The 23,145-nt window shown below is 42.6% G+C and overlaps 1 protein-coding gene across 1 annotated transcript in view; it reads left to right on the top strand.

Moving 5' to 3' along the window:
• Positions 1 to 2,963: 2,963 nt before the first annotated feature.
• arhgap20b (Rho GTPase activating protein 20b) overlaps positions 2,964 to 23,145 on the top strand; it is a 96,092-nt gene continuing 75,910 nt past the window's right edge. Inside the window, exon 1 of the mRNA XM_078210350.1 lies at positions 2,964 to 3,175. Coding sequence (XP_078066476.1) covers positions 3,089 to 3,175 — 87 coding nt within the window. The 5' untranslated portion in view covers positions 2,964 to 3,088. The remainder of the gene's footprint in view (positions 3,176 to 23,145) is intronic.

Raw genomic sequence — 23,145 nt, 5'->3', positions numbered from 1 at the left:
ATAGCTAATACCCTCCATACCAAGCAACATCCTGGTAAACCTTTTCTGCACTCTCTCCAAAGCCTCCACGTCCTTCTGGTAGTGTGGCGACCAGAACTGGATGCAGTATTCCAAATGTGGCCTAACCAACGTTCTATATAACTGCAACATCGTATGCCAACTTTTATACTCTATGCCCCGTCCAATAAAGGCAAGCATGCCATATGCCTTCTTCACCACCTTTTCCACCTGTGCTGCCACCTTTAAGGATCAGTGGACTTGCACACCCAGATCCCTGTGTGTGTCTATACTCCTGATGGTTCTGCCATTTATTGTATAGCTCCCCCCTGCATTAGATCTACCAAAATGCAAGACTTTGCATTTATCTGGATTAAATTCCATCTGCCATTTCTCCGCCCAATTTTCCAGCCTATCTATATCCTGCTGTATTCTCTGACAATGTTCATCACTATCCGCAACTCCAGCAATCTTTGTGTCGCCCGCAAACTTACTAATCAGACCAGTTACACTTTCTTCCAAATCATTTATATATATCACAAACAGCAGAGGTCCCAGTACAGAGCCCTGCGGAACACCACTAGTCACAGACCTCCAATCAGAAAAAGACCCTTCCACTGCTACCCTCTGTCTTCTATGGCCAAGCCAGTTCTGTACCCATCTAGCTAGTTCACCTTTGATCCCATGAGATTTAACCTTTTGCACCAGCCTGCCATGAGGGACCTTGTCAAATGCTTTACTAAAATCCATGTAGACGATATCCATGGCCCTTCCCTCGTCAATCATTTGTGTCACCTCCTCAAAAAGCTCAACCAAATTTGTGAGGCATGACCTCCCTCATACAAAACAATGCTGTCTATCGCTAATGAGATTATTCAGTTCTAAATGTGCATAGATAGATCCTATCTCTAAGAATCTTCTCCAACAATTTCCCTACCACGGACGTCAAACTCACTGGCCTATAATTACCAGGGTTATCCTTGCTACCCTTCTTAAATAACGGGACCACATTTGCTATCCTCCAATCCTCTGGGATGTCACCTGTGTCCAATGAAGAAACAAAGAAACAATAGATGCAATGATTGAGCTTAACAAATAAATGTGTATGAACCAAAACAGCTCCAAGTGAAATTTGACTCTGTCTTCCACACGGTCCCAGAAACATGTCATTAAACAATACGGTTAAAAGTCAGAGCCCAATCCAAACATGTCAGTCATACAGTTCAGCTTTCCTATTCACAGCCAGGTTCAAAGTTCAGCCTTTGCATTCTTGAATTTCCTATGTGTGTGTGACCATTTCTTTTTATAAACTGCATAACAGGAGATACTTGAAATGCTTTAGGAAGATGGATGTTCCCACGATCACATATTTAAAACTCATAGAAATTACAATGATCCACTAATACGTATAATGTGACTTCCACAAAAAATGCGGAATGCTCAAAAAATAATCATACTCTTCAGTTTAAAAATCATCACCATCTGTCTTATTTAAAGCCTATGGAGGTTTGAAGTGGCTGCTCACTTTGATGAGTGATTATGATTCAGGTTTTGATCCCTGGCATCAACAATAGCACACTTACTTTTCTCCCCCCCCCCCAAATAGTTTCTCCCAAGCCCCCCTCATTTCCCAAATGGGCTGACTCATACTAGGTTACAGTCCAGGGAAGACCAACCATCCTCTGCCTCCTTGCCAAAGTACCCACTCTTCCTACGCCAGTCTGGATAATGAAGCTCTGATTTTAATCAGAAGTGTAAATCCACCGGGTCAGGAACAAAGCCCTACCCCTGAGCTGACCTGCAAATCATTAGGCCTGGGAAATCTTAACCCATGAGCTGTGTCTGGTTACTATTGGCCAGCTGCCCACCCAAAATGGATGAGAGGTGGCAATTGGCCAATGGGCAGGAGTGGACTTTCAGGCAGCAGGAAACCTTCAGTCGATTTCAAAGAAATGATCTCCAACAAAAAAGTAAACTTGAGGGGGGGAGATTTCTGGAGGTTCTCACAGGAGGGAAGGGGTGAAGGGAGACTTAAAGCCTCCTTGTGTGGCCTGGAAGAGCACTCGTACTCCTCTTGGCCACGTGTATCTTAAAAGAAATGTTCCTGTTTGGGTCTCTTCGCACTCCCTTATCCTCTTTCTGTTACCTTCACTGGGCAATTTCCTCACACAGGCCAACAGTTCAAATGATGTGATTGGACCTTGCTCACATATTTATAGATGAACCAATTGACTTTTAAATGGGTATATTTCCTGCCCGGCAGAGGAATAGGCGAAAATTCCAGACAGCGGGGTCAGTATGGGTATCAGTGGGTAAATCACTTGACCAATTTTAACTGCCTACTTGCCCGGCTTCGGTTCAGCAAGTAAGATTAAAACTGATCAGCCAAGTGGGGTAAAACATTCAAGCTTTACTGTGACTCACCCAATGTCTTCATACCTTGAATTGAGATCAAGTGGGGAAAACCTAATTCAATTGTTCTTCTCGCATTCCTTTTCCTACCCTTCCCGAGGGCAGCTAACTCAGCACAGACAGCAGGGGAGTGGTGGGGGATGGGGAGGATTGAATCACGGATTCACTGAGATATCAGGGAACAGCAGCGGTGAGTTAACGCCGTGAGTTGCATATATTCTAGTGCTGAGGTCAGAATTACTTACCAACTGGTGGGTTAATTAATCAACGTAATATTAATTCCATTGTCAAAAATAAAAAAATGTTACGCGAGTGAATGTTGAGAATTAGAAAATAACTATTTTTCAGGAGTCCCCCTTTTAAAGTTAGGATGTGAGCTAGTAAATCAGACTGTAGTGCACTCAGCACTAAAGGGTTACGGCAGAATGAGGCACAACTCGATGAGGATGACCTTATTTAGTCAGTGAGGAGGAACGGCCCATGGATCAGAATAGGACTCTGTCCCAGCTCAGTGGAAAGAAAAACTGTGCAACTCTCATCCGAGATCAAACAACAAGTCCAGTCAGATCGTTATCAGGGGATTTATGCAGATTGCAAGAGCAAATACTGTACACAAATCATTCCTCCTGTTGGACATGGGAAGCAAGAAACATGTGCACTGAAGAACCGATTCAGCATCATGACTCCCCTGCAGAATAACGGAGCCCAGAGGAAAGAAATAGCAGAAAGTGGAAGCCAAATGTTTAAAACAGCAGAGACAGAAAAGGTTGGTTTGAAAAGATAATTCCCAACTGCAGAGGTAATTTTTTTAAAAGCTTGCATTTTAAGAGGGTGGCTTTACAATAAGAATCAAGCTAGAGTTTGGAGTATTATGAAGAATTTTCTCTTCATATTTTTAGATTTTCCCCAAGAAGGTTCTTGGTAATATAAGTAACATATTGTAAGTATAGAAAATTAGAGATTCAAAGAAGACTGCCATCAGGGAGAGATTCCCTCCTACAGTAACAATCACTGTTGACTGAGATGAAGAGAATATTCTTTTTTAAATATTTTATATTAAAATATAATATAAATGTGCTTTTATACTCATTTAATTAGAACAATAGAAAATATCAGATTATAATTTTGCCTCGAGATTCCAGAGAAAGTAAATGATGAAAGTGTTTATTGTCTGTATCTAGTGTAATTAATGTATTGATAAGTTATAGACTACCTCCGTTAGTGTCATTAACTAATTGAAAACTAGTAAACTGCTGAAACACCAAATCCAATGGTAATTTACTGATCACCTCCATTCAAGTGACTTGGCGACTGTTAGACTACTCAGTCAATGAGATTAACCCATTGTTGACTTATGGACTGCATGTGATTACCTATCAGTAACTTATACGTGGTCCTTGTTAGTGTGACTGATCATCCAAGTATATAAACCATCTCTCCTGTATAGAATGTTATCAGAGGTTTGTGCAGTGTAGCGGTTCTGTCCAACTTCACACTCATTTGGACAGAGCTGCTCATCAGCACCAAGACCCCCGAATCCTGTCAAGCCCTCTGCTTCACTATTTGATCCAACACGTGCAGATGTCCTCTGTGCCATTCCACTCTGTATGGAGGGATTTCCTGTGTTCATTGTTGCTCCGCATTCTCCCCTTTCCCACCTTCAGATACACCTGACAAACAATTTTACCACCTGGTGTGGCGAAGCAGCTCCAGGGGGTTCTGTCTTCAGAGATCCTTCCTAGTATCACTGGCGAGCGCTTCACAATGTAACGACCTCTAATTTGTGCTAAGGCCACTTTAAAGATTTCCTGACCATTCTGCCGTCTACCGGAAACCGTGTTCTGTTTTTATACAGTGTCAGAGACTGCAACCCTTCTTTCACTACTTGAAGAGGCTGCTCCACAATTTTAAGTTTCTTCGCTTCCACATGTTGAATGTCACTTTTGGCTCTTACATCTGAGTTAACAGATTATGGGTTTAATGTCCACTCGAGGATTTAAGAACATAATCCGGCACGGTGGGAGTACTACATTCTTGGAGGTTCTGCCTTATGAATAAGACACATTCTGCCGCGTCAGATAGATGTAAAAGATTCCTTGACACTATTCAAAGAAGTGTACCTGACCAACAATTACCCCTAAACCAACAATACTGGGATTAAATTTCTTGGTCTTGGTCATTAATGCAATTGTGGGATCATGCTATGGGCAAACTGGCCAAAACTCTACAACTTCGCCTGTCCCGGAATCGGGGCGGGCAAGGTTATCAGAACTGAAATCTCCGTTGGCCTCGGGTGGGATTTTACGATCTCGCACGACCGAGGCAGTAAAATCCCGCCCTTGTATCTGCCGAAGTATAATAGTGACTGCACTTCAACCTAAGTAATTAATTGGCTGTAAAATGCTTTGTGGTGTCCTGAAGATACGAAAGGCACTATATAAATGCACACTTCTCACATTTTTCATTTTTGTTACCTGGTGAGCAGGGTAAGTCGATTGGAGGTACTCCAGGGAATCTGTTCCTGGGCTTGGCATAAATAACCATGCAGCAATACAAGATTTCTGAAACTGCTTGCCCATATTGCAAACACTACATGCCCAGATGATCATTGAGTAGAAAACAATTCATTTAATATCTGCCAAAGCCCCAGTGAGCATTGCAGAACTGGTTAAAACTATCGTAGTTTGAAATCATGAGTACACATTTTAATTTTGTGCAGGCTGTCCATTCTTTATTTGTGATGCCTTTCTTCCTGGGCAGAAGGGGTGCACTTTGTATCATGCCAATGGCACTGGGCACTGCTTGGCCAAAAGAGGACAGAATCTGCATTTTGAATGATGATTGTAACATTGTTAACACCAGTGTGACAGCAATCATTTATTTTTACAAAAGCCAAATAATGCGACAATGGAAATCTGAAATAAAAACCAAAATGTTTGAAATATTCAGCAGGTCTGACAGCATCTGTTTATTTATTGGTGTCATGAGTAGACTAACATTAACAATGCAATGAAGTTACTGTGAAAATCCCCTAGTCTCACACTCCGGCGCCTGTTCGGGTACACTGAGGGATAATTTAGCATGGCCAATCCATCTAACCAGCACGTCTTTCGGACTGTGGGAGGAAACCGGAGCACCCGAAGAAACCCACATAGACACGGGGAGAATGTGCAGACTCCAGGCAGACAGTGATCCAAGCCGGGGATCGCACCCGCATCCCTGGTGCTGAGGCAGCAGTTTTAACCACTGTGCCACCGTGCTGCCCATGAGAGAGTGTGGAGAGAGTGCCAGAGTTAATAGTTCTGTTCTGTGATGTTAACCTATATGGTTCTAGCCTGTTGAACTTTAATGCAATTTATTTTCATGTTGCAGTATCAGTTTTACACTTATTTTTGAACATAGAATTGATCTCCACACTTTTGCGATGATTTTAATGTGAAGGTCTTCAGAAAGAAAGTGCTGTAATCAGTCAAAACCAGCTTGGTGGCATAAATACACTGTGTTTAGATCAGAACAATGGAGTCGGCTGGCAAGGTGGCACAGTGGTTAGCACTACTCCTCATAGTGCCACAGACCTGGGTTCGATTCCCGGCTTGGGGCACTGTCCGTGCGGAGTCTACACGTTCTCCCCGTGTCTGCATGGGTTTCCTCTGGGTGCTCTGGTCTCCTCCCACAGTCCGAAAGACGAGCTGGTTAGATGAATTAGCCATGCTAAATTCTCCCTCAGTGTACCCGAATGAGCGCCAGAGTGTGGTGACTAGGGGATTTTCACAGTAACTTCATTACAGTGTTAATGTAAGCTTACTTGTGACACTAATAAATAAACTTAATACACTTAAACACACATGCCATCATCGCATGAAGAGGCTTTTTACATAAATCCTGTTTTAGATTGCTATTGTGAGGTGGGTGCCTAATGGAAACCCTCAAATCCACTGAGGGGCCAAAATCACAATTTGACCTGTTAAGTTTGATACCTTTCTTTCTGCCTCCCTTGCGATGTCTTCGTCAGCTTGGTGCTTTAATTCTGGATACTAGCAGAATGGACACTGGGATTTCAAAAAAATGTGATAGTAGATGTATGAGATATTTGTACCATGCTGTTTGGAAATATGAGGAAAATGCACCGCTGTGCGGTTAGTTTATAGATTTTGTCCCTTTCAAGCTTGGAATTTGCCTGTGGGAACATCTTGAACTTTCTAACAACAGCTTGAAGTGCTGGTGGCTACATGGCTGTCCTTGACAGTGTGACTATTTTGAAACGCAGGGTTACAAACATCACGCAGGCTTCCTCATATACTCAATTCATCCAATCAACTGTGATTTCAGACCAGGAAAACCTCAGTCCATGCGGAGTTAACTGATTTTAACCACAGAAGTAGTTGGGACATTGGAATTAGGGGTCAGAAAATGGAAGCTCTCATTCTTGATCATTATTACGTGAGAGGAGATTTAATGAGCAGAACCTGTGATTAAATGGCCTGTCGGTTGTCTGAACTTACACTGGAAGCAGTGCCATTTGGACAAGATGCCGAAGGTGCCTGATGGCTGTTGAAACATCCCCAAAGATAAGTTAATGTCTGCATGGAAGGAGGACAGATAATTGAAAGAAATAACTTGCATTTATATAGTGCCTTTCATGTTTTCAGAATGCCCCAAAGTGTTTCAGAACCAGTTAATTACTCTTGATCATAGATGTGTCATGGTTGGAACTAGGGCAACCACATCAATCCAATAGTGCTCAGTAAGACTCCACAAGTTACGATAAGTAGGTTTGTATATATTTTAGTGGAGAGGTCAATGCTGCTTAGCACACCAGAAGCATCCCACTGTTCTTCTTAGAGTATTAATGTGTTTTACATTCTCACTGGAAGTAGGAACAGGAAAGCAGGGCCTTAAAATCCCCACAGAGTAGAAGAGGCCATTCGGCCTATTGGGTCTGCAACAACTCTCTGACAGATTACCTTACCCAGGCCCTTTCCCCTGCCCTATCCCTGCGGCCCCACATATTTATCATGTCTAATCCATCAAACCTATACATCTTTGGACACTAAGGAGCAATTCAGCACGGCCAATCCACCTAACCTGCACATCTTAGGATAATGGGAGGAAACCAAGGCACCAGGAGGAAACCCACACAGACAGACAGTCACCCGAGGCTGGAATTGAACCGGGTCCCTGGAGCTGTGAGGCAGTAGTGCTAACCACTGCGCTACCGTGCCGCCTTGATTTAGCTTTTAATTAGAAAGGAGGAACTTGCAGAAAAAGAAGGAAGTAAGTCATCCGTATGCATTGTCATAACACTAAAGCTTAAGGATAACTTTTCCTATACCTCAGTTACACCAGCATGCAAAACACTAATAATATTGGCATCAGTCCTCTATGTTAAACTGTCTCAACTAAATTATTTTTGGAGGTCAGTGACTGTTGTTATGCTGGCAACCAAAGCTACCATATTTAACAGCAAGATCATAATAATATTGAGAAGAATAACCAACGTTTTTTTCACAGATATTCATTAAGGGAGAAGTATTGGTCATGAAACTGAAATATTGGTCATGAAACTGAAAGAAATCACTATTTTTCCTCAAATAGTGATACTCTTTATCCAGCTGAACAGGAATATAAAGCTTCATTCCTGAGGTTGCACATCATTCCCTCAGTACTACATTGTTTAATTAAACATAGTGACAATATTAATAAGAACTTTAGCAATTTGCTTCTTGAATGTGTACATGCATTACTTTATGAAAATCAGTCACATAAGTGAAACTGTCCTTTAATACCCTTGAGACAGTGTGAAAATACTGTCCACGTACTTAAAACAGAAAAAGATTGTAGCACAGTGCATATTTTTAATGATACAAGTATCAGTGTAACTGAGGTCTGAATTCAAAGATAACATGAGCAATGGCTTTCATCTTCTGGGACCCGAGTTCAAATCTAGCCCCAATGATTGAATGCAAAAATTTTGTCACGTTGCCAAACAATTGCCAAGCACTTCATGCAGTGAGTGCAGTGACATTCATTATGTAAGAAGAAGTGTTCCATTTCATTTTGCTCAGCATAAAAATAGTAAGTTTATTTGCGGTTCCAAGTTCAGGGCTTGTGTGCTGTGTAATAGAAGTTTTGTACCAACAGAGTTAAACTTCTCACTCACTAAATTAAGGTGTAGTTGCCAGCCTGCTGGACACTTGTAATAAAATGTTTTTGGCTTGCTGCAAACTTATGGAGCCATTTCTACCCAGGAATCTTCACATGGTTATCAGCCTACATTTGGGAATCGCTCTTCAAGTTTGCTCATAAAAGGTTAACACTTTCAGAAATGGAAAAAAAACAGATCACATGGACATTGGGAAACATAATAAAATATGGACCAATTTAATATGTATGGTGGCATCAAATCTAATATTTATCATGTAATTTTACGGTCCAGTTGCATCTGCCGTTAAAGTGTCCGTCATATTGGCTGTGTTTAGATAACTACATTAGATAGAATATTCCTTTACTTCTACCAGGCCTTCAGCTTATTCTAATTGATAAAATGTTGAGTACATCAACAGTAAGGGTTGAAAAATTAATTTATTTTATTTATTTACTTACTTTCCAAATCCACGCTTTAATTTTCTTTCTGGTAGCACATGTGGCAATAAGAGATTTTTTAAAATTTGAGACATCTAGGTAAAGGGCTGGAAACCAAACTACTGAATGATTGAAAGGGCTGAAAAGATATGAAGATGAACCTAAAAAGTAATGATCAAATGGTCTATGCTTGGATTTAAAAAGCTTGAATCATGAAACAGGTAATCCTCAGTTTGAAGTTCTTAGAAGGAATGAGTGTGGGCAGGAAACTGTGAGAAGTCTTGAATTCAATGCTGGGAAATTATAATGAGGAAGAAGAGCTTCTGTATTGGACCATAGGATCAGGACTAGGCCATTCGGCCCATTGAGTCTGCTCTGCCTTTCAAATAGATCATGGCTGATCATCCACCTGCGTCTTTTTTCCTCACTATCCCTGTATCCTTTGATGATATTAGTCCAGAAATCTGTCTATTTCTGTCTTGAACATGCTGAATGATTGTTCCACAGCCTTCTGGGGTAATGGCACATGACAGCTTAGAAAAAACACCAGAGAAAGGTTGAGGGTATCATAGTAGTGTTAATAAAAATAGTGCATGACAAGAAAGATTTTGACAGATAAAATAGGGAATCACTTATCAGGACACAGGCTTTCCTTTGTATATTGCCCAGAATATAAGATGGGTTTTTACATAAAGAAAAAGTTAAATGGATTTGAAGCTGTCATGCGGACAAACTCAATAGCTGTTTTCACACAAGGGCCTTGGTTTTTCAATCCAGGTTTGGGAATCTGAATGTTTGGGAAACCCGAATGTTTTCCAGTTCTGACCCCGCATCACGTCTGTGTTGCAGACTTGACACCATCTTCAAAAGCAGATCCCCTGTTTGGGTTGGAAGTGAACTTGGCACTCAATTAGCTGGACACTGTCAGGAGGTAGGAACTGACTTTGGAGTTCAATCCTCAAAAGCAGACAGCAGCGATGATGGGGCTTGCTGCCACCATGCAAAATACAGGAGACAGCGGATCAGAAAACCAACAGCTACGTGGTGCAGGATAAGTGGCCAAGTGATTAACGATAAGGGGCTCGACCCACTCTGTGAGAATTATCCTTTTCTCCCCAGCAATCTTTTTTCAGTAGAAGCATGTCTTAATGTCCCTCCATTGCACCCAACAGTTCTGCAAAAAATACGCATGAAATTTTTCGGATTTGCCTTCATGCCCTCCCTGGTCCATTAATAAACTCCTTAAGGAGTTTAACAGGCAGTTAATTGGAGGTGTGTGGATTTCCAGCACTCTCACTGCACGCACGCTCCAAGGACACACACTGCTTCCCCCTTTAACCCCCACACTGTCCTTACTTTCAAAATAGAGCAACGCAGAATGTGTGAGTACACTAATATGTCATCCACAATGCGATTTTTAAGGTGTGATTGTACCCGAACCTTTCCCCCCCGGCGGTTGAAAAAGATCCCTATAAGCACTAATCAGATAAACAACCAGGTTAACAGTAGTGTTTACTGAGGGAGTGACGGTAATATGGGGGCTGGCAGCATTCCCTTTTCATCAAATAATGTCACAACATCTTTGATCCACTGCTGTTGCAGCTAAAGTCCACACCTCATAGAACGTATGGTACCTCCAATAATGTACTGCATTGGGTGACAAATTATAGATTATTTAGGCCTGGAGTTTTCTCAAAGGTGCCCTTACTCCACCACCTTAACTTCACTGGAACTGCTCTGAGGAAATTATGACCCGGAAGTGTGGAGAGTTGACTCATAATTCTTTTGACCCAGAAGTAAACCTGATACAAATGTTGAGTAAAACAAATAATCCCGTCAGGATATAAAAGTGTTTGTCACTGGCATTTTAATTCCAGGTCCAAATTCAGTTATATTAAATGCAATCCAGGCATGATTATTGAAAACAGTGTGAGTAGAGCCTGTAACAGATATTAGCTCAACACTTGTCTATAGTGAATGAGTTAACAATGACCAGTACTGGAAATATGTCAATGTCTCATCTTTTTATTAATGTGTTGGATTTGATTTTTGCATCTGGAAAATGTTTGGTAAAATACTGCAGATTTTAAATCAAATCTTACCAAATCATTGTTTTCTCAACTGTGTGCCAAGGGAGGGACAAATGGTTTCATTGTAATAACACTGGATTCTGGGGTAAGTGGCGAGGCCCAGCTGGGATGGATCATTTTATTTAAACATGTCTTTCCTTCTGTGGGAGTACTGGGTGGTATGGGTCAGAACACAGTTAAGTTTTTTTTTCATCTTGTGGTTCAGGACTCATGAGAGGGGCACTGACGAAACTCATTTCTGTTCACTAGTGGAGGCCACAATATTAGTGGATGGCTCAAACAACTCTTCCAACCCACAAATGTTCAGTCAGGTCTTAGACGTGAACGGTAGAATATAATTTGCCTTTTATACATTAATGGGTGGCAGTGATGAGATTATCATGTGACTATCATTGATGACACATTAGCAATATTAAAATGTTGCCAGGGCACTCTGCTGTGCTGTAAAGGGTACTGAAACATGGTTGATGATTTTTTAAAAGTTACTTGTTGATCTACAATGAGAACAATTTCCACTGAGCCATTATTATCAGTTCTGTTTAAAAATAAAGTACTTTACAAAAGTTTACTTATTAGAAATTTAACTTTGCAGTGGTCCCTTGAAAGCTTAATGGGTAGAGGTTATGTCATTAAACTTCAAAGACTCCAAAACCTAAATATCAATCCCTGAGGCTGAATTTAACCCTGGGGGCAGGATCAGGCTGCTAATTGGCTTGAGAGAGCCTTTCATTCTCATCGGGGAGGGAGATCTGGCTCTGAAAGCTGCCAGTGATCCAAATGGTTGGCAGCTTCCTCATCCCAGCAATTCCACCAGGAGTGGTACCCACTGCCAGGATTGCAGGCAGTTCCAGAAAGGAACAGTCCGGGTCTAACAGGGGCCAGGCTGGCAGACACCGACAAGGGAGCAGTGGCAGGAACGGGGGAGGAGAAATCTGGAGGGTACGAATCGCCATGGGGAATTGCTGGGGAAAGGAAAAAATCCTAGTAGGTTAGAGAAAATTTTAAACCATCAGGCTTTTAAGACACTGACAGGACTACCAGCATTAAGACAAATGATTTTAAATCAGACTATGAAATGCAATAAGAAATTTAAACAAGTGATAATGATTTAAGACATGTATGTTGATATTTTGAATGTATCAAATTACTTTGGCCAAAGGCAGATTGCTGCAAAAGCATGATGGTAGAGGACAAAAGGACAAAGCCATATCCACATCCAAAGGGAATAATGAAATCTTGAAAATATGCAAGTTTTTATCAGTAGAGTTTGTAATGGTGAAACATTCAGGGCAAGTTCATAAATATGATTAATTCATTGTCCAGATAAGATGGATGCATGCCCAGATGCGGGATCATGTGTTAGTCTGACTTGGCAGTGACCTGGAGGGGAACTTGTGGGAATGTTAACTTTGAACTTAGTGGCCAGGCGTCTGGTTACTAAGGGATACAAGATGTTGAGTTAACCAAAATGGGAGGATACGTCCGGATTTTACAAACTAATGAAATACCATTATGCCAGAAGGTAAGGTGCAATTGGCTGGAGTATATGACAGGTATTATTGTTGATTTATGTATATTGAAGATGATTGATTCAAGCTAATGAAAGGCGGATATATCTGATAAGAAAAGAGTATAATTGATCTTTCCTTCATTGTACGTCAGAGTTTATTGGAGAGGACAATCTGCTCTTCGACTTGAGAGGCCTAAGACTCTGTGACAATCTCTCTCTGTGACGTGCTGGTAAAATAAAAGTTACGTCTTTAAACTGAGACACTGGCTTCGTGAGTCTTGTATTGTCTGAAGTTTCGGTGATACCCCGTGATTTTGCAAACACTGCTAACAGGAAGGTTCTCCGATGGGTGCCAAAAAGAGGCAACCTGTATACTGGCCACCAGGTGGGCTGCATATGTGGTGTCAATTCTTCCCCCCACCCCCAAACTCAGCAGTAGTGGGAGGCGCCCACAGGCAAGCCCAGACAGGTAAAATTGCATGAAGGTGGATAGGGACTATGCCATTGCCATGGTGCCCAATCTTTTCTGTTTGATCTTTATTCCTCTCTTGTTCAGGACTCAGAGACCAATTGTATCATATCAGCTACTGACTGGCTGAGATCAGGACTGGGAATTAAAAATTCCTTTTGGCTCAGTGCTACGTGAGTTGACATGTTAAAGTACCACTGCATTACAATTTGGGGAATGACACCCAAGAGATTCACTATGGTAAAACAATGTGACATGAAATGCAAAGATAATGGCCGGAATTCTCCAATCTCGCCTGTGGCTGGGATTCTCCAGTCCCGCTGCGATGAATGGAGTTTTGGCTGAGCACCAAATTCTGCATTCTTGCTAGCAGCAGTGGCGGGGCATACGAGATCAGAGAATCCCAGCCCAGAACGTTTTCTTGTAATTGATACATAGCAAATTGCACATCTTCACTATAAGTGCCCAGCAGAAGTGGGATGTTTGGATCTGAGAAAGGGAGGCCAGGAAAGGACAAACAAAAAGAAGGTTTTCCACTTACTCAACCTTGTGTTGCCCCTAATGATCAGTCCCAGAATAGTAGAGCCAGAGGCTTTGAAGTTTCCTTCTTTGTCAAAAATATTCACATGCCAGGGGGTGAGGGAAGGATGCAAAAAGGAGGGTAAGGAGGTTTGTGGAGGAGGGTTGGGGGACGAACCAGGAGAATAGACCATAATCTACAAAAGATGGAATGTTTCTCTAGTTTATTAATCTGGGTGGGAAGAGGGGGAGGAATTTGGCGGGAGGTCCAAAATCCAGTTTCACAGCGGTGTAAAAAGTTGGCAGGATCTTCCACTACCACCCGCCATGACAGATATCAATTCATGCCAGAGGTTAGCCTTCTACCAGTGGGAAATAATGCCGAGAACACTCCTGGATCATTGTGGCGTTGAAAAGTTGGGACCTACCTTAAGAAGACCTTTGGCTGCTTGAGGTGATGAAGGACAAAATGGAGGCCTCCAGTGACTGGACCCTGGAACACCATGTGCAGCACTGGGTGGGTGAATCATTAACCATGTGGACTTCTCTGAGCAGCAGTATTCAGAGCTGGTCATTCTCGGTGTAGCTACTTCACCCAGAGATCGATCCTTCATCCAGAAGTTTCATCCAGAGGTTTCACCCAGAGATCGATCCTTCATCCACAGACTTCACCCAGGGATCAGAGCAATTGTCTAAGTGCTGGTGAATTTGGTTGAATCTGCCTTCCTCCTGCTGTAAACACCTGTTGGTGTGGTGATCACTAGAGTCTGAGATGTTTCCTACACTGAAGCGAATACCCACTGAGGTGTGTCTCTGGGCTGGTGAAGGGTGCAGATGTCTGTTGTGAAGCCTCCACGGTTACTGGTGTCCTCACTCCTCTCCAAGCTTGGGCTTGTGTTGAAGCTGGAGAGGGCTTCCTGTGGATCGGCCCTTGACCTCTTCCTGGTGGCACCTGTAAGAGAGAGAGGAGAGAGTGACTGACAGCATGTCCTGCTGTATCCTTGGCCCTCAGGTTTCTATGACATGCATGGATCATTACTGGTTCGAGGCCAAAAGCCAGTCTGCCCCTCTCCAATGGTTGGCTGCTCCTCAAATTCTGTCACTTCCTTCAGGTGTGGCCGACCTGCTCCCACCTTCTCTGTCTCTCACCAGTTATGGCTTAACTTCTGCTCGAAGAGAGCAGAGAAAATGGGGTTGAGAGGAATTGTATTCAGCATCCACTTGTACGTAGCCATTTCACCTATCGTTCTCATGCTTCCAGTCTTAGAAATAACCAACTGGATTGTGCGGCATATGATTGATGCAGCACAGGTTGTCCAGAAGAGTTCTGGGCCAGCACTCTTCAGAGCAGTGAACCAACTACATATAAGGCCCAGAGCTTGTGGAGGTTGCTGGTGTCCTCATTACCTGAGCCCCTTCCCTACCACCATTTCCCCTCTCCTTCCAGACATTGTGAGGTTCCAGTGCCCTGCACGGACCCACAATGGTGTCATCACCTGCAGAGTGGATGGACTATTGTGGAGTGAATGGCAGTGTCATTGAGGCCTATGTATCCTGAACCATTCATCGTGGTTAATGTGAGCAGAGATGGTTCACTTACCCTGCCGGAACGGATGAGTTCATTTATCCATTTCTGGATTGGGGTTCTGGATTGGGGAGGGGGGGGGGAGGGTGGGGGAGGGGGGGGGGAGGTGGTGGGGAGTGGTGGCCTTTGCTGGAGGCCCTGGCCGCAGACTGCCCTGGAGATCTGCTCCCAGACAGGGTTGGTCTCTCTGCTCAGCCTCCTCCTCCCATCAGCTGGGAACAGGATATCCCTCCTAGCCTCTACCTGGTCGAGGAGGATTCCCAGGGGTGAGTCGCTAAACATTGTGCCGGAGATTCTTGCTATCTCAATTGGCGTGGTTAGTAAGTTGCTGTCAGGGCACCTTTTAAATATGGTGCCCGGATATGGTGGCAGGGCATGTATCATCCAGCATTCCCGTGCTGTGTGATATGTGAGGGCATCCCTAACTGCCTAAGTAATGAAGCCGGAGTCACATTATATCATGTGAATTCCCTGCAGCCTCTACGGTGGAAAAGACTCCCTGCCCTTGCTCCCACTATAGGACTTAGTCCCAGATGGGAAAATTCTACCCTTGATCTCCGTTCCGTCATGGTCTCAGCTGGGGCTAACAACTTAAATGTTACAAATACCCTCTGCGAAATGTTTAGGGAAGGGATAATTCTCCTGATAATTCCTTGATTGCAAATGTGGATAAAAGGGCATCAGGTTAGGTTTGGATCAAACTCATTCATGGTGTAGCCAACGGATACACTGCCAACACCATCTCGGCTCACCAATGGACAAGAGGGGTGCCCAGGAAGTGCTGCAGTCAATGCTTTTCAGAGGGCACAAAGGAAAAAGAAAGAAAGTAGGAAGAAGCAATTATTGTCAGAAGAGTTCAGTTTGGTGCTGTATTGGGGCCTACATTTCAGTTCTACTGCTGAAACAAATAACTCCCTTTACCTTGCTTTCTCTATGTTTTGGGGCCTCATCCTTTAAATGTTGGCAGGAAACTCTGCTTCTTTCCTTGGCTCTGCTGACAGGAAGTGCTTAGAGACTTGCTCCTGTCACCCTGTGGCTGGGAAGGCTTCATTCTCTCTGCTGCTTTATTTTCATAAAGGACCTGGGGCCCCATGCTGAAAGAAACTGTGAAACAATTTACTATTGATACATCCAGGAGGCAAGTGTGGAAGTCAGACAATGTGCTGGTTTTGCATTGCAGCTGAAATTCTAAATCTATTTTTTGTTTAGAGTTTCAAGAAAGCAACTTTGGAAAGTCTAAATATTTCAATTTACCATTTCATTTCAAATGGTCTTAAATAAACGTTCATCAAATTAACACTCACTTCTAACACATGAGATTGACACCAGGCATAGTTTGAACTGTCCTGTGATACATCAATGCAGTGTTTGCTGTGGGCGTGGTGTGCACGTGAGGCCAACAAGGTAGCATTTCAGTGGGATTTTTAAAGCTACAATGAATTTTAACTGCACATTTATACAGACTTCCACTGGCCTCCAGTTTATCCAGTGGATACCTGAGTTATACACGTCCCATCGTTAGTTTACGCTGAGTTCATTGGTCTGAGTGGGATGAGAATATCAAAGTGAAAATCTAGTTCAACGTCCCTAATAGGTCCTTGGAGCCAGAAGTCCCTTCACCAAAATCCCTTTATTTAAAACTCTATCAGCAGTACACAGAGTGCTAGTAATTAGCAGTCTATCTCCGGGGGTGTCAGAGGAACTGACACTCCTGGTTAAGTACAAGGCAAAAACTCCCTGATTAGCCCATCAATTGGACCCTTAATCAGGGAGTTCATACTCCAATAGGCCAACCTCAATGGCCTGATTGAAGTCATTACAGTCCCTACATTAGGGAATGTTCCTACTCTTGAATGCTATCCAGTGACCCCACCTAGACTGTGTAGATGTCATCTGATGGTGAAATAGCCCGCTAATTCTTGTTATCAAAATTGCACCAGGATAATGGATAAGTGATCGTAGAGTGAGCTGTACATTTGGACCTGTAACCAGGAATAAGTCAACACACTCATGAGAAGGGCGGCACGGTGGCACAGTGATCAGCACTGCTGCCGCACAGCACCAGGGACCTGAGCTTGATTCTGGCCTTGCGTGACTGTCTGTGTGGAGTTTGCACATTCTCCCTGTGTCTGCGTGGGTTTCTTTCCGATGCTCCGGTTTCTTCCCACAGTCCAAAGATGTGCAGATTCGGTCAATTGGCCATGCTAAATTGCCCCTTCGTGTCCAGAGATGTGTAGGTTAGGGGGATTAGCCATGGTGAATTCGCTGGGTTACGGGGATAGGGTGGGGGTGGGCCTGGGTAAGATGCTCTTTTAGAGAGTCGGTGCAGAATTGATGGGGCAAATGGCCTCCTGCATTATCGGGATTATATGATTAATTGAGAATGGGAATGTAAAGAAGAGAAATACTTCCTATTTTCTACTAGATATCCCAGCCGTTATAACGTCACAATAAATGAAACATTGTGTTAGCTGCAACCTGCTCTCTGTTTTCCTGTGGTTCTCAGCACATTTTCTGGACAAGCGTTTGTTGGTTTCTGACAACAGCCCAATGATGGGATGTTACTGGAGCTGGGATTCTTGGTGGGTGAGCTGGGAGAGTTAGTGTTGGGATAGTGGTTGTGGGGAGGAGAAAGAAAAAGAAAGAGGAAAGGAAAAGAAGACAGGCATATGGAGAGAGAAGAAATAGTATAATACTATAAACAAGTCGCTATTCATGAATGTTGCTTTCAGCAAACATTAACTAACACTTAATTAAGTTAATTAATTAGCTGTTGGAGCTAAGTCATCCAAAATGTCAACTTTATTTGGAACTTGAGAAGAGATAGGTTTATGCTATCTGTAAGTCTAACTTTCCATACATTGATCAGCATCCTATACAGTGGAGGAGGATCTTTTGTAAGGTGAGGAACACTGAGGGCTTGAGGGTGGCAAGGAAATGGGAAAACTCCAAACTTTTGACAGCAGTTCATGAAGAACACTTTACCTGAACAATGCCTGCTCCGCTGCATCAACAATCATGTTAAGCATGCTTCCAAATCCTGGAATTAGTTATGGCTCAGTGGCAAGATACAAGCCATTGAGGTAGAAGAGACAACCCCAAAGGCTGGAATGCAAAACTTAGCCTGATACTTCAGTGCAGTAGCAAGGCAAAGATGGTAGTGTGTTTTCAAAAGGATGTTGGTGACTTGCTATTCTGAAAGGAGGGCTGCTAAATCCTTCAAAAATCCAAAAATTACTTATTTTTGTCATCAATAACAATTTATCCAGTAAACCCATTTTGGTAACCAAAATATAAAATCACATACACAGGTACAGACCCCTTATCCAGCATTCCAAAATCCAGAAGGACCCAAAATTCAGCTTCATTTGAAGCATAGAAATTTGAATAAAATCCTTATATTCTCATTTTTCTCACTTTATTTTAAGTATTATAATTACACACAAGGACTCGTACAAAATCTGTAAACTCTCCAAGTCTGGCATACATTCTGTCCCGAGCTTGCTGGATACGGAATTTGGTACCTATAGTAACAGACTGCTCAGTGTGAAATATACTATAATTGTGTTATAGCCATGTGAGAATGGATGAAATTACTCCCCTATTCTCCCACTCCAGGTCTGACTGTAACAGGGTTTTGTTTGTGAAGTTAGAGAGGACGTGCTTTGCCAATATTGCAAGTGTCCCACCGTTTACACTTTCAGATTGGAAAGGATTAGTCAGACAGGTTTCAAACAAAGAACGGGATAAGTTTATTGAAACTATTCGCTAAATTTAAAAGAAACTAGATAAATTGCAACTACTATTCATACATCACACACATTCACCTCAGTGCGTACGCGAACACGCACACACGAACAGAGGGCAGAATAAGAGGCCAACTGAAGAATTTTTTACAGTTTGTACTGAAGATAAAACAAAGGAGTACACTGTTCTTTGGCTGATCTCAAAGCAGTAATTCCATTTGTAGTCAATTTATTCAGTAGCATTCTTGGGTGTAATTGTATGGAGCAGATTTCCACATTTATTCCCAAAAGATCACGTTTTGCAGTAGATTTCTCTTCTCAGGATGGTTGCTTTGCAAATTCGGGCACAATTCTTCAGAGAGAGAGAGAGACAGGGACAGAGACAGAGAGGGAAAATAGCTCTGACAGAAGGTCTTCCAGACTCGAAACATCAGTTATACACTTTCTCCACAGACGCTGTCAGAACTGTTGAGATTTTTCAGCATTTTTTGTTTTTATTGCGGCAAACAACTTGAACAGCTTGTTTTAGTATAGCATTCTGATCTTGCTGCTTTGTAATACAGTCTCTTAAAGTACTCTGCTGTCTGTATATTCCAGAAAAATTACATTAGTCCATATCTGCTGCAGTCATTGGAGTTAGAACAGGTAATTGCATTTTGATGTCTTATCTCAGGAACTTTTGCAAAGTTTCAGGAATATGTAATGCCAACAAAAGGTGGGGATCTTTCGCATTCCCCAGGGGGCTAAGTGTCTTGTTCCACTTGTGTGAAGGGCAAGTTGTATGTTGTCGCTGTCTGACAGTCTCCATTGTCTTCAGAGGGTTTCAGATTTTATGTTAAATCCATCCAGAGAAATTGAAAAAAGATAAATGATTTACATGTTTACTCTTATGCCATATTGCTTCAATGGGACTTTTTTGATGTTGAATCAGTGGTGAATAAAATATTGGCATTCAGTTCTCTGAAAATGTTCACAATAGTAATGGTCTATCTTTGGTGCATGCAATTATTCTAGTCGATGTCGCAGGAAATTATAGCATTCATTGCTTAGGCCATGCTAAAATGTCTTGGGCCAACGTTCCATTGTTCCCCTCACTGAAAAGATCCAATTAAAATCAGTGGCCAACTCATGATTCTGGAATGGATGACTGCATTTTTCTTTAGAGGCTCCCACATTTCTATCGAATGGCATGCAATCTACTTATTGGTTATGCTCTTGTGTATTAATCCCCCAAAGCTCAATAGGCGTGATGTTCCTGATATATACAGCATTCAATACAATAACCTTTCATTGCTGAATTGTTTTTAAGCTGCACACACTGATGTTCATTGTTTCTTCATGAACTTGAAGTCAAGCTGTAATTAACAGTGCATTGAGTGACAATGGGGGGTTTGGGGAAGGTTACTGGCTCCATTGCACGAGTGGGCATTTCAATCCTCCCAAGACACAATTGTGATGGAGCTTGGCCCATTCTGTTAGCAGACATGGTTCACAGCACTTCAGATAAGTTGTGAGCTGTGGGGAATCTTTAGTCCTGAGTTGGGAACCAAAATAAAAACAGCCATTCAAGTCTACTTTGAAATACATTGTCCCCTTACCTGACACTTGGTGAACTCCAGAACAAACTTTCCACCTGCTGTTTAGGGCAGCACAGTGGTGAGCATTGCTGCCTCACAGCGCCAGGAACCTGGGTTTGATTCTGGCCGTGGCTGACAGTCTACGTAGAGCTTGCACATTCTCCCCATGTCTGTGTGGGTTTCCTCGGAGGGTACTCCGGTTTTCTCCCACAGTCCAAAGATGTGCAGGTTAGGTGGATTAGCCATGGTAAATGTGTGAGGTTACAGGAAAAGGCCAGAGGTGGAGGTGGGGGGTTGAGGCACAACTGCCTGGGCAAGAACTCTTTCGGAGAATCTGTGCAGAGTCAATAGGCCGAATGGCCTCCTTCTGCACTGTAGAGATTCTATGGTACTCTGTTTCCTTTCACCCAGTCACTTCCATAATTATGTTTCTAATGTATCTTTTATTCCATGAGCTACAATTCTGCTCACGAGCGCGATTCTGCGGCCATGTGCACCCCTTGACCGGAAATTCCCACTCGAGCTCAATAGACCTTTGAAAGATCCACCATGTTGTCTGTGTCTCCCACGACGATTCCCTTAGCGGGTGAGACAGGAGAATTTTGACACAAAGTCTGTTGTGTGACATTGTGTCAAGTGCCTTTTGGAAGTCCTGTACACCTTACCTACAGCATTGCCCTCATCAACCCTCTCTGTTACTCATTTTAAAAACTCCAGCAAGTTAGTTAAACATGACTTTTCCCTTAAGGAATCCATGCTGACTTTCCTTGATTAACCCACATTTGTCTATGTGATTTTGAATTACATCCCAAATTATTTTTTCTAGAAGTTTACCCACCACATAAGTTACACTGACCGGTCTGTAGTTTCTGGGTTTAGTTTTACACCCAGTTCCAAAAAGAGTGCGATTGTTCAATTGCTGCAAAGCAACAATTAACAAAACAAATAGCGTTGAACTATATAGTAGAACGTAAATTATGCTCAAACTGTGTATTGTTGCTGCTGATGCTTTATTTTTCTCTTTCCTTGTTCTTATATTTTTATTTCAGTAATTCAATGAATCTAATTGAATTTGACACCATTTTTAACACCTTTATAACAGCCACATGAGACAATTAAAAGGGCAAATAATCTGCTGGGATGTATATCCTGAACAACTGAGCTCAGTTATGTTCTTGATAGCCAGTTGGTGAAGGGAGAAACTGGATGGATTAATTCACAGAGGGGAATTTTCCTGTTCCGCCCATCACGGGAATTGTAGCAGGTGGCAGGAGGGGGATGGGAGAGGCAGGGGACCATGCAAACCTCAGGCGGGTTCATAGAATCATTGAATCCTTACAGTGCAGAAACAGGCCATTTGGCCCATCGAGTCTGCACCGACCACAATCCCACCCAGGCCCTACCCCCGTATCCCTACATATTTACCCATTAATCCCTCTAATTTACGCATCTGAGGACACTAAGGGGCAATTTTAGCATGGCCAATCAACCTAACCCGCACATCTTTGGACTGTGGGAGGAAACCGGAGCACCCGGTGGAAACCCACGCAGACACGAGGAGACTGTGCAAACTCCACACAGACAGTGACCCAAGCCGGGAATCGAACCCAGGTCCCTGGCGCTGTGAAGCAGCAGTGCTAACCACTGTGCTACCGTGCCGCTAAAAACCCAAAATTGGGTTTTTCCGATTTTGGGGCCAGGGCCGTTGGAAAATCTGCCTACAGAGTGAAATATTGCGATCGGAATCTTACCGCTGTTCCCGCTGGCAGGATTTTCTAGTCCCGCTGCAGTGAAAGGAGATTTGGTTCGGCGCCAAATTCTCAGTCCTCGCTGCAGTGGCAGCAGGGCGTGAACAGCCGGTTACATCGCACCCTTCATATACATATCTACTGACTCCACTTTACTCCTGTGTCAGCATGTGTCTCTTTATATGTGCTCAAGTAACCATCCAATCAATCTCCTCCACCTGTATGTACTTTACTCCAATTGCTACAATTGGCAAACTGTACAGAAGTTATGCTGAGATTCTACAAAGCTATATCATTTTATAGAGATTTGCATTCAGTTCTGCTCATTTCATCAGAAAAAAATACACACATGCTTTGGAAAGGGCACAGAAAAGGGCATCATGAATTACTGCAAATGGAAAGCCAAACTTTGAGAAAATAATCAGAGGACTCAAACTCTACAGAAAAGGTTATAGGTGAAATCTCAGATTCGTAACGAAAATAATTCTCATACAGATAAGGTAAATTTAGATGGATATGATATGTTAAGCTAGTAATGCAAGACTAGACAACATAAATTTACATTGAGAAAGAGTGATAAATGTTTTGAATAATCTGCTTGGCATATTAGTAGTGTTAGAAATATTAGGACAGATCACTGTACAGTTGAATGCTGCCTGGAAAAGTTAGCACACTAGGAGTGGCATTGATATAGAAAATAACTTTTCTCATCTTAATGGTGATTTATTTCTGAGATATAGTTCCATCGGTGCTTGAATCCCTCTGGAACTTTGTCATTCTTCACGTGTCAACCCAAATTGGTGAGTGTCCCCAAACTATGCACAGCTGAGTCCAAGTCTGCCTTGGCTTAATCCTGATGTGGAGATGCTGGCGTTGGACTGGGGTAAACACAGTAAGAGTTTTAACAACA

The sequence above is a fragment of the Mustelus asterias genome, chromosome 4 (genome assembly GCF_964213995.1).
Source record: "Mustelus asterias chromosome 4, sMusAst1.hap1.1, whole genome shotgun sequence".
Taxonomy (NCBI): domain Eukaryota; kingdom Metazoa; phylum Chordata; class Chondrichthyes; order Carcharhiniformes; family Triakidae; genus Mustelus; species Mustelus asterias.
The sequence above is the reverse complement of the archived record's forward strand: the minus strand, read 5'-3'. Positions and strand labels throughout refer to the sequence as shown.